This window comes from Lytechinus pictus, chromosome 1, assembly GCF_037042905.1.
Source record: "Lytechinus pictus isolate F3 Inbred chromosome 1, Lp3.0, whole genome shotgun sequence".
Classification (NCBI taxonomy): Eukaryota; Metazoa; Echinodermata; class Echinoidea; order Temnopleuroida; family Toxopneustidae; genus Lytechinus; species Lytechinus pictus.
Genome location: NC_087245.1, coordinates 5,467,611 through 5,479,793, shown reverse-complemented (window position 1 = coordinate 5,479,793; position 12,183 = coordinate 5,467,611). Strand labels below are relative to the sequence as shown.

Below are 12,183 nucleotides of genomic sequence, written 5' to 3'. Positions count from 1 at the left end.
CCCCCTCTACACACCAAAAATATATTTCAGGAGCAATCTTCCAATTGTGTTGTATAGAGAGGACGTTTAGTTGAAATTTACTCCTCAATACACGAAAAAACCTAGAGTATATAGGGGTGTGGGCTACTAAAACTAAAGCACCAGCCCGTTGTTTTTCTTTATACAAATTGAAAGAAGGGAAACCCCCCTCCACACACCCAAAATATATTTCAGGAGCAATCTTCCAATTGTATTTTATAAAGAGGACTTTTAGTTGAAATTTACTCCTCAATATACGAAAACACATAGAGTATATAGGGGTGTGGGCTACTAAAATTTAAGCACTAGCCCGTTGTTTTTCTTTACAAATTGAAAGAAGGGAAACCCCACCTGACCCCGTTTGTTTGATTTGTACAAGAATGCATGCACGCTTCTCTTCGTGCGCAAAATCCTGTATCTGATCTATCTTACATCGCGATATTGTTGGCTGGAACTGTTGGCTGGCTTGCTGTTGGCTAGCTTATTGTTGGCTGACTCTACTCCAGCTGCATTTAGACATAGACACGGGACAAGGGTAGATTGTGGTCTCAATCATGCATGTCAATAACTTGGAAAGAAAATTGTGAAAACAGAAATGATGCCCTTATCACGATTATATGGATGAAGGTCTATCGTGTGGCAGTATCCTGACATCGAGGCACAGACTGGAACCTCAAAAAAACGAAAAGTTCTGTCACGATACCTCTCCTACCGTAATTCTTTCAAAATTCATAACAAAATGGCCGATCGAGACTGGGGTAGGAGATAACTTTTTTCGTTTTTTTTGAGGTACCAGTCTGTGCCTTGATGTCGGGATACTGCCACACGATAGACCTTCATCCATATAATCGTAAGTGCATAATTTCTGTTTTCACAATTTTCTTTCCAAGTTATTGAGACCACAATCTACCCTAGTCCCTGGGTTAACTGGAGCCTAGATATACTTTAGACAAACATCATGAATTTCTAGATCTACTACCGTCTAGGACTAGGTAGGCTAGAAATAAGATCAATCAGTTCAACAAATGCTTTCTTTGCAGGAAATTAAAACTAGATCTAGAGTCTATATTTAAAGGTCAAGTCCACCTCAAAAAAATGTTGAATTGAATTAAGAAATAGAGAAAAATCAAACTAGCATAACACCGAAAAATTCATCAAAATCAGATGGAAAATAAGAAAGTTTTTTGATTAAAGTTTAGTCTTTTCCACAAACACTGTTTTAAATTTGATGATGTCCCTCACTCACTACTAGTATTTCTTTTGTTTTTTATTGTTTGAATTGTACATTATTTCATTTTTTACAGATTTGACAATAACAGCCAACTTGACTGAAGCATATAGTATTAAACAAGGCTAATTCCACATAAGGAGAAAATTAGAATATTTCATATAATAAAGTACAAAGGAAATAGTGAGTGGATGACATCATCAGTCTCCTCATTTGCATACCGACCAGAATGTACATATAATTATTTTGTGAAATTAAGCAAAACTTTAAAATGTCATAACTTTCTTATTTTACATTTTGGTGAAATTTTCAGTGTTATGTTTGTTAGATTTTTCTCTTGTCATTCAAATCAACTATGTGTTGGGGTGGACTCGTCCTACTTTAATCAATACAATAGTGTGTGAAAGTAAGGATTATTACTGCCCTTGTGGCTTATGTGTTGGGTTTGTGCAGTTAAACTTGTTTTATTTAACTAGAGTCTACATGTACATGTATTATCAAATGATTTAAATTATTTAATAAATTTCATTTCAAATTAGCATTTTACTAAATTTGGCTTATTTTATTTATATAATTATAAGGGTGGTTATCTCGACAAACTTTGATTATAAGTTTTTATGACCACCCAATTTCAATATCGTATTTTGTTATTGTCATTTGTATCTGTTTATTTACTTATTTTACATGTACCTTACTTTCTTGCCTTATTGATTGTTTAACCAGTTATTGTGTGTCCGGACGATCAATTTTAGAAAGTCATTTGGAAAAAATTACTAGCGAAGTTTCATCAAGGAAATATTATAGAGAACAAATAGAAGATGATTTATAAGTTCCATTGAATTCATATTTTTAGTGTAATCCAAAGACAAAAAAAGAAGGCTTCAAAAATATAAAGTATCCGGACACTTGACCCCCCCCCCCCCCATCCTACATTGTATTTGTTATAACTGTATTCTAATCTATACTCTGTATTGATTTTAATTGGAATTGAATAAACCATAGAATTGAATTGAATTGAGATTTATGCTGTAGACATGTGTCCAAAAAGTCAAATAGGTGAGTTGGCCTCAAAAGTTAAACTTAGCGACATCTTCACATTTTCTGGCAGCAAAGTTGATTATCTATTGATGTGACATGTTTCCACTGCTCCTCTCAGAGGCTCAAGCAGTCCTACTCCTAGGTCAGCATGAAGTAGGAAATGCCTATTTTTAGCCACTAGCCCACACAGTATAGCATATAGGGATGGACCAATATGCTTACATGATTTTATTGAGGAAATTTTGAGGTAAGTTTTTATCAATGTCTGTGATAATAATAATAATGCTAATAAAGAACATATTAAGGTAATGCTTTTTAGTAGAAATGCTGTTTCGTTGTCCTACCTTATTTAGTATCTCACACTAGTGCGAGGTTAGTATCAGTATACTAACCTCGCACAAGGAACCGCGTGTGGCAGTGGATTTTTAACTAAAAAGTTAGTGGGTTGCTCATGCTGCGACGCCACTTCTGGCGTCCACAACATAAACAACACACAACTTCTATGGCTTGATGTTTTTTTTATTTAGCAGACGAGAGTCACACAAGACTCAAAGTCTAAGTCTAACTTTCCAACTTACCATACTACAGTTTGCATGTTTTTTGACAATTCCTGAGAAGTGAACAGGTGAATATGGGAACCGCCACCCTATTTCGAACTAAGTGATAAAAAAAATAAAAGTTAGGAGAAGAGTCGGGTTGGGCTGGGCCTTTTTTATGGTGCTGTCGCAAAAAAAACTCTTTCTATGAATATTAGCTGAAAACGCATTTTGTATCGACTTTGTTATACCCAGTTGTTATTTGTCCGAACAATTGATTTTAAACTGCCATTTAATTCATATTTTTTGTGTAATCCAAAGACAAAAACTGCTTCAAAATTTTAAAGTGTCCAGGCACCCCCCCCCCTACATGAAATCATGTTTTTGAGCAATTTTCGGTCCGACGTGCACTTGCATATCTTGTTGCGTAATTTGTAACTGCGTACCTCGGCATCACAAATTTTATCACAAAAGTTGCACAAGATGTGACAATGAAAAGTTTGCGAGTGGCGCGGTCAAAATAATTTGCGCAGTGGTTAAGAAGCCTGACATTCATTATACGAAGTTAAAAAAACAAGCTGAAAATGCAGATGCATCGCCACATAAAACAGAGATAGTAATAATACAATTTTATTCTTTTTATTTTGTTTTTAGCTTGGCAAGAGGATGAGGAATTCCTTAGAAAAGTAGAAGTTGAGGTGCTTATCCCAAAAAAGATGAGGGAGAAAGCAAAACTACGATGTTCAGAGTATGTTGATGGTAAGAAATAACTATAATAGTTGAAATTTGATTTTTAGCAAATTACAAAAGCAACATATAAAAAGTGAACAGTTATCAATGATGATGGTTCTAACAGCTCCGAACAATTATGAATTTATAATTTGTGATAAGCTACACACAGTTTGCCATTTATCTCTATTTTGTTTGAGTGGTATATTGATCCTTTTCCATGTTTTCTTTAAGTACCCTCAGTCTTCATTATTTAGAGTGATAAACAAATACTCGAAGTAGAAGTTGCATTTTGAAAATAAATCACTTTAGGGAAAATATTGGGGTCTACCGTATAGCGAACAGAACAGTCCTGCAAATGTCCCATGTGTATTATTGATGATATTCATACAGCCTCTAAAATCCGAACTGAATGCATTTCTCCGGCCCAATTATCTGGGGACAAAAGCGGTTGTATTATGTTTATGCATGGGCCGGATACTTTCATTGTATGACATTGGTCTGCGTCCGCCACTGCTCTAAAGTATTATCTGGAATTTCAAAGACCAAAAATATGTAAGATCTTCTATGAGTTTTTTTTAACTGTGACTCGGCATGAGATCACAGACATTGTGTATAATTTACATGCATTTGGGATATATGCATGAGAAAGAGATTTGAGGGGATGAGCAATAGTCCCTTATGCAGGTGTCTCATGCATAAACACATAATGGGTTAGACTTGGCACACGTGGACTGCAAGTGCGCCTAGGCCCCTTGAAAACCAATGACAAGACAGTCGTAACATCGGACAACTACAGAGATTTATAAAATCTTCCTAAACCTTTTTCACAAAAGACAAAATCCTCCCTAGCTATTACATCTCTTCATTTCAGCATTACTAACAAGAGAAAAAGTGGACAATATTTTTTAAATGAAAGTAAGGGGAAGTAGACTAATAGAGGAATAGGGTTGATGATTTCCCTTTCATGAAAAAAATATGAAAGTAATGAAATTGGGTATGATAACAACCAAAGATATGCAATTGTCTTTTACCATTGTTATCAATGTTCAAATAATTGATATCATAGATTTTCAGCATCTATAACTTTGAAATGTTTTTATTTTTTATAATCAGCACATCTTTTTTGTTTACTTTCTGAAAGAAGTGATGATAAAGTAGTTATGTGATTTGTTTTATTGTTTGCTATGACTTTGTAATGATAATGGTAACTTATAAAGCAATCATACCCACCCTGCAGACTATTTATTATTTCCAGTATTATACTTGTCATAAAACAATTGAAAATGTACTGTGAGATGTGGGATAACATTATTATTGCTATTGGATCCTAACCAAGAAACCAGAAGATTTGTAAGTTTGCTTTCATGTGACAAAGAATGAAGTGGAATATATTTTTATGAGAATAATGGGCATTTGTATTAAGCGCTATAGATATAAAAGCGGATTATTATTAGTAGTAGTAGTAGTAACAGTCATATTTTGTCATAATCATGTAGTTCTACATAATGAATATTTCAAAATATATTATTTTATCTTATTTCACCAGAATTCACTAGATGCTGTAAGGAGAAAGGACTGACCATGGCATTTTCATGTCGAAAGGAAAATAGAGCACTAAAGGACTGTATTAGTGGATAGTATGTATTTTCATTATTTATCCAGGCTCTAAGTAGGGAAGGGTTAGGCAGCAACAACACTGTTGTGGGGGGGGGGTGAGAAAGGCTTTGCCTGAAACTCCGCCCCTCTTGATATGAAATCATAATGGTACATACATGTATCTGCTAGCTTGCCTGCTCTTTCAATTTTCTTGGGACACACTCAAGTAAAGTGCATGGTATGGTATCTGGAGAATAATGCAATATTTATGTTCTATAAACATGTTTCTCTACAGTTTTTGGTAATGTGTAATAATAGTCTTGTGTCTGGAGCATTTATAACTTGGTCCTCATCCTTGGATTTTCAAGTGATATGAACCTTGATGTGCTTTTATGTTATAATTGTTAATATCTTGCAGCTACCAGGATAAGGAGTTCTTTGAAATGTGCAAGAAAGAGTATTTAGCTGAAAGGAAGGAATTCAGGGAGACGGGAGTGAGACAGAAGGACAAACAAAAGGCAAAGACAGAAACATCGAGATGATGAGGACAAATCATCCTGCCTTTGTTCGCTTTCTCAAACATTCTTCATGAACTATTCTGTGAGATTTTGGTGGAGTGAATCTTTGCATAGCATTGATGCTTTTAGATGAGCTACAATTATCAAAGCAAAACTGCAATTTGCTTTATTATTCCCAATATGATGATAATGTGAAAAAGATTGAAAGCAGGAAGACTAAATTATATTGTAAGGAAAATAATGATTGCAGATTGCAGCACAAATTTTTCTCTTCTATTTGTATAAAAAAAAGTTTGTTTAAATTCTTTGGTAGTTTATATTTAGATGTCCAAAATACAAGAAAGTTATATATCAGTGTGAGAATAATAAGTACTGATAGTAATAACCAATTGAAGAAAAAAAAAGCAAAAGAAGAAAAGGCATTCCCTCTTCTTTTTTTTTTTTTTTTTTTGGGGGGGGGCATGTCGGTGATGGAAATGAACAAAGTGATCTCTCCCTAACAATTATCCCAAAACCAATTGCATAAAAAGGTTGCTGAAAAGGTTGTATATGAACAGTCTTATGAAGAAAAATAGAGAGCAATAGATTTAATGGAAATTTTGTTTTTCTTTAAATGAGAATGGAGACTTGTGTACTCTGTTAACTGGATTTTAGAATAAATTGTGTGAGGTGTTGGCTAAACTCCCTTATCAATTGCTCTACATGATATTTCTAAAGCGCCATCATGTGGTTAAGTGTAGATAACAACATTTAAGGGCTACAGGATCATCACCATAATGGAAGAAAAGGTTCCTTTAGGCGGGATAAAGTTGCGTTTATATTTTAACATTTTTCCTGACCGCTTTCCTTGCAAATCCAGGGTGTATCGTATGTACAGTATAGTTTTATAGGGTAATTTCAATCAACCGCGATTATTCTATTGAAATTAGATCAGGGAATCGTATCATAACCCTCATTGGAAAAAGGAATTCTATTATCCATCAAATCAGAATCTGAGCATTTATGTATTTTGCAATATTATCTGGAATCTTTTTTATAAAGTTTCCTTCAATTTATTTGTCTGTGGCATTTATTGTACTATGTGATAACTCTGTTTGCCATCACACATCCAATCATGTGATCACTTAAATGATCATTTATTATGAGCGGGCAATAAGGAGCATCCATGACAGTATTTCATCTTTTCTTACAAAGTCAGTCTGCAAAGCAGGCACATTATTGCCCGTTTCTGAAGTCGAGTTTAACTTAGACCACGATCTAAATCTGTGCTAAAATTATGGGGAGCCAAAAATTCAAAATTTCTGTTTTACTGTTTTGTTTCCTTTTGCTTTCACAAGGCGGAAAAATACTTCAAAATACTTCAGCTATCATTCTCAGACAATTATGAACGATTTGGGTGTCATATGAGTCAATAAATTGGATGTGTATTGTTAGGGATTTGTGCCCCAAATGGCTCTCCATACTTAAACCACAACTATTAACCAGGGTTTGATTTAATCCCGAGTTCAGAATACGGGCCTATGTATTTTTATGTATTCGTACTCTAATTTTTTACTAAAAAAAAGAAAATTGAATATGTTGAAAGTCTTTGATAAAAGAAGAATACATCTGTAAATAATTCTGTGAAAAAAACAATGAATTAAAATGCATAATGTAATGACTAATTATGATTGGATTACAAGAGTGACAATCCATTTGAATTCATTGATCAAGGTTCATGTGAGTTGAAGGGGGAAATTTACCATAGCATTTACTTGGTTTTAATGAAAGCAGAAAAAGAAAATGAAAATATTGATGCAGGTTTATAGAAAATCTGTCAAAGAGTTATGGATATTTTAAGTTTTAATTTTGTGATATCACATGAGTGAACCTGTCCCATATGAATTAAACAAACTTCAAGTTCGTTGAAAATTGCTAAATGATTTTATCAGTGCATTTAATATCAGACTTCTCATTTCATATATGCCTTTCTTCTATGGCAAAAGTACTTGCAGTCACCAGGAACTGTTCAAATATTAGAATTTTTTTTTAATTATTATATTACTCTTAATTAAAAAAATAGAAATTCATAATTATTGTATTCAGATTTTTGTTAAACCTTCATATTTTTTTCTTTCATTAAAACCAACTTATCAGGAGGATGAACTTCCCCTTCAAAATGGAGCATGGAAGGGAGAGAAAGAGAGAGGCACACACACAAATGTGACAGAATGAATAGATACTTGTAGAATTACAGTTTATCTGTGAACATCGTAACTTGGCTGCTTTTAGCACCATTGCAAATCTCTTGAGTGAGAGATTGCACAAGGATAGCTCTCACCATTTGGTGTGACAGCTATAATAATAGACCATCACCAGTTCGTGAAAGTTGTCAGCACTGAACAGTTGTCTCGGACAGTTACCATAGTAACAGTCAGTTGCCTATCAAACCAAGGATTTCCCTGAAAATATCAGCACTGACAACTTGTGTAATTGGTGGTTCAATGATTATTTTCCATAGTGATACACATGGCAGATATTTTAAGTTGAAAAATCACCAATACATGCAATTTTAAGAGGTGTAAGATTTTCTGTTAAATATCCCTACTGAAAGAGGAGAATCTCGGCTTTAAGATGTTACATGACATACTTGAATGTTCCAAACCCTCATCAAAATAACATTGACTACTGTAGAATGTCACTTGAGAGAAAATAAGATTTAAAGTCTATTGAAGCAAACTTACCCTTGTACTATTGTGCAAGGTGACAAAAAGTGGATTAGCACTCATTCCAATTTTTCTACAAGGGGTCATCAAATGGGCTCCAAATTTGCCACACTCATTAGGCACGTCCTGTTCTTGATTACAGAGAAGTTTCAACAATAGACATCATTTACTTTCAATTTATTGGAGTTCAAAATAAGGGGAATTATTTGGTTTGCAAGAAGTAGAATAAATTGCAACATTAAAAAGGCAAAATTATTAACTGTCAAAACAGTGATTAGGGTGTGTTAGGTACATTAATTATTATAGCCCATAGAAAAAAAGACAGTCTAACTAGTAAAATAGAAATAGAGAAACAAAATAGTAAAAATTGAAATTTGACCATTCTAACCAAAGTAACTTTTAAAGCCCCTCTACTGAAAATCACACAGTGCGGCATATTTGTCAGTTTTCACATGCCTGGTCACATTTGCCTCAATAAAATTAAAAAAAACATCAAATGAATAAAATATCTGAACTGCTTTTCTATCTGAAGCTCTCTACCAGTGGCATTTTTTTTGTAGGACATCTACTAATATGCTGTGTAATGTGATCCTGGGAATGTGATGTTTTGATTACACCACAGCCCAGAGAGAAAAGTGTTGAACTTGAGGAAATGGTAAATACATGACAGTTGCCCGTCCTGGTGACAGTCCTACGTCAAAATATACTAAAATTGGAAATTTGGAATTTAATCTTATATTAGTGATCCAAGAATGCCACTTCAGATTAAAGTCTGAATTCAGACTTTTTCAACATATTTTCAGCCATTGAAAACCTTTATTTCATGTAGGAAATGGTTCATTCTAGATGATTTCCATACATGTACTTCTCTACAGTGCGTATCAAAAAAAAGTTTACACTTTGAAAAAATCCTGTAAAATTATACATTTGTAATATCCTGAAGATTTTTCCACATTTTAACATTGGTACAGATCCATTTAAGCAAATGACGATATAACTGTCGAAAAACATTTCCACTTGAGTGAGCACCACTTGAAAAGTTAGTGAAAAATGATTTGCGCAGAACTTTGAAATAGTTATGCGAATAAAAGTAGACTTTAATCATGAAGAACACATGGAATTTAGCTAGTAAAATTGATTTGAAGATATATTTTACCTTTTTTGACTTGTTTACTGCCCAAAACACTTCGAATAGTGCATTTCGCCCCACCACACACTGAGGCCATCGTGACGATATTTGCTTTACACTGAGCTGTGATTTACATGAAATGGCTTAGGCTTGATTTTCATTTTGTTAATCATTGTCCAGCTTGAGAAGTGTGGAGAAACAAGTATTAAATGAAAAATTGAAATGTAAACCCACTTTAAATGATAACTTAGTGAAAAAATGCTGGAGATGTCTGATATAAACTTTTGTTCAGATTCAGTTATGTCCTCAGATCCAGCTGGCACAAAAAGGGTAAAGGTTGTGCTTACTAAGTGTTGAAACTTCAATTTGGGTGGCAAAATTGTTACAAAATGCTTGAACGTATCCGTTTTACTTCAATTGACTAAAGTGCAAGGGAAATTTATGAGAAATGTTTCGCAGGGTAAGTTTGATTTCGCCCTTTCCCCTTGACACGGCGTGAAAACAAGCATTTCTGCGCAAACAGATTTTTGCGAGCTTTACAAAAATGGACAGTGCTCACTCAAGTGTAACATTCTGTCAAAACTTTTACTTTCATTGGATTATAGATGAGACCCAAACCCAAGATTATATGTGACAAAATTACCCACATGTTATATATTTTTTAATTGCCAGTGCTTTTTCAAAGTGTAAACTTTTTTTTATACGCACTGTAGTACAGTCAGTGGCACACCTGATAATTTCAATTTTTCTTCTCCAATATCTTTCGAACTTTAACGATCCCTGTGTTCTCATTTTCTGCTCTAAAACAAATCATTTTCTAATCAAAGGGTGGATCTGCTTATCTCTTCAGCTTAAAGTTAAAGGGAAAGTTCACCCTGACAAAAAGTACATTGTAAAAATAGCAGAAAAAAATAATTAAAAATATTGGTTAGGTCTGAGGGGAAATCCCCAATTTAAGGGGAAAATATGTCATCAACACTCCCAAATAATTTATGTAGTGTGTGTTTACACTTGGATAATCAGGAGGTATTCTTTACTGTGATGTAAAATTTTATTCGCGCGAAAGGGGCCATTGCAATGAATGAATCCAGACGGTCCCTTACTTTCGCGCCAATAAAGTTTAAAATCATCCTACACGACTTGCAGTAAGCATTGCAAACCCATTTTCAATGAAATTAACTTTTTTTTTTTTATGCTAAAAAGTGTTTATTAAACAATTCTAATGTGAATTATTGAAAGAGGGTTTTTGTAATGGATGTCACTGCAACCCTTGTAGGATTATGACTTCATTGACATCTTGATTCATTAAATGCAGTCATGACTTACGTTGGCGCAAATCAAAATTTACATTAAAGCAAAGAATACCTTCTGTTTATCCAAATTTAAAGCTATACTGAGTTTAAAGCTATACTACATAAATATGGTATCAAATTATTTAGGAGAAAATACTATATCAGGTCACACATATTGTGTTCATGGTACATTTTTTTCCTCAAATTGGAGATTTATGAGGTGTCAAAGTTTTTTTCTTTTAATCACACAGTATTTTGCACCTTTCAACACTGCCTGTAACAATTCAATAGCAATTTAACCTGCAGTTGAATTGTATAAAACAAAGAATTAAATCAATGAAGTTTGAAAAAGAACATTTTGAATCACAGATCAATATTTAAGCCTATGGATCAATATCATAGCCTCATAGGCAATGTGACCAAGACATGGGATGTCACATGTAAACAACTGTCCCATTAAGTGTATGTTTGATTTAGTTTTTTTATCAATTTACGAAAATCAGGCATTTTTTATGAGAGGATAATTCATATATTAATATATTATTTTTATTATTTTTTTATATTTATATTTCCAGCTAGCAGGGTTTCACGCAGCTACATTTTATTATATATTAGGGCTTAATAAATGAAAGTGATTGCAGTTAACACTGACTTTACGAGAAAGTCTGCATACCAAACTTAATTGTCACTATAACATTGTGGATCTAGGTCTGGTACAGTTACATAAACTAAAGTTTGTGACATCCTGAATCTAAGCTGAAAAATGAAAAATCACACTCAAGATCAGCAACTCAGATAAGCACATGTGGGAAAGTATATTATTATTGTTTTGAAAAATGCCCAACATTTGACCCAAATCCCGTTCTCATTTTGCTAATTTCTTTGCAATTACACAATTTCTTCCAGAATCCTTCGGCACATATTTTTATGCCCCCGCAGACGAAGTCCGCAGGGAGCATTAAGCGTTGCCCCTGTCCGTCCGTCCGACCCCTCACTTGGTTTCTGCGCAATAACTTGAAAAATATTTAATAGATTTTTAAAAATGTGGGTGTGCAGGTAGATGACACCAAAATACAGACTAAATTCGAATTTGAAGTCCGCAGGTCAAAGCTTATTAAATGAGCAAGTTGGTTTCACCATGATAACTTATGAAATATTCAACAGATTTTTATAAATTGTGGGGTGTAGGTAGACGACACCAAAATGCAGGCTAAGTTTGATTGCGGAGTCCGCAGGTCAAAGGTCACAGCTCATATATACAAGTTGGTTTTTGCGTAGTAACTTGGCGTTAAGTGGGGGCATCTGTGTCCTTTGGACACGTCAAATTTTTAGTTTATTCATACAAACGTACACCATGGTGTTCATTTTATCTGATTCTGTAAAAACTCATT

The 12,183-nt window shown here is 33.9% G+C and overlaps 1 protein-coding gene across 1 annotated transcript; it reads left to right on the top strand.

The window, feature by feature from the left end:
- The first annotated feature begins 3,450 nt into the window (after positions 1-3,450).
- LOC129256312 (COX assembly mitochondrial protein homolog) lies at positions 3,451-7,333 on the top strand. The gene is made up of 3 exons (XM_054894555.2): positions 3,451-3,579; positions 5,099-5,189; positions 5,567-7,333. Exons 1-3 carry the CDS (start codon positions 3,537-3,539, stop codon positions 5,688-5,690), a joined length of 258 nt encoding a protein of 85 aa, XP_054750530.2. The 5' UTR covers positions 3,451-3,536; the 3' UTR covers positions 5,691-7,333.
- The last annotated feature ends 4,850 nt before the right edge of the window (positions 7,334-12,183 follow it).

What these genes read in the sequence shown, in the direction of transcription:
- LOC129256312 (XM_054894555.2), top strand. Translation starts at nt 3,537, where the DNA reads ATGAGGGAGAAAGCAAAACTACGATGTTCAGAGTATGTTGATG. An exon ending in ATGTTCAGAGTATGTTGATG is followed by an intron (nt 3,580 to 5,098) that starts GTAAGAAATAAC and finishes TTATTTCACCAG; the next exon opens with AATTCACTAGATGCTGTAAG. An exon ending in AAGGACTGTATTAGTGGATA is followed by an intron (nt 5,190 to 5,566) that starts GTATGTATTTTC and finishes AATATCTTGCAG; the next exon opens with CTACCAGGATAAGGAGTTCT.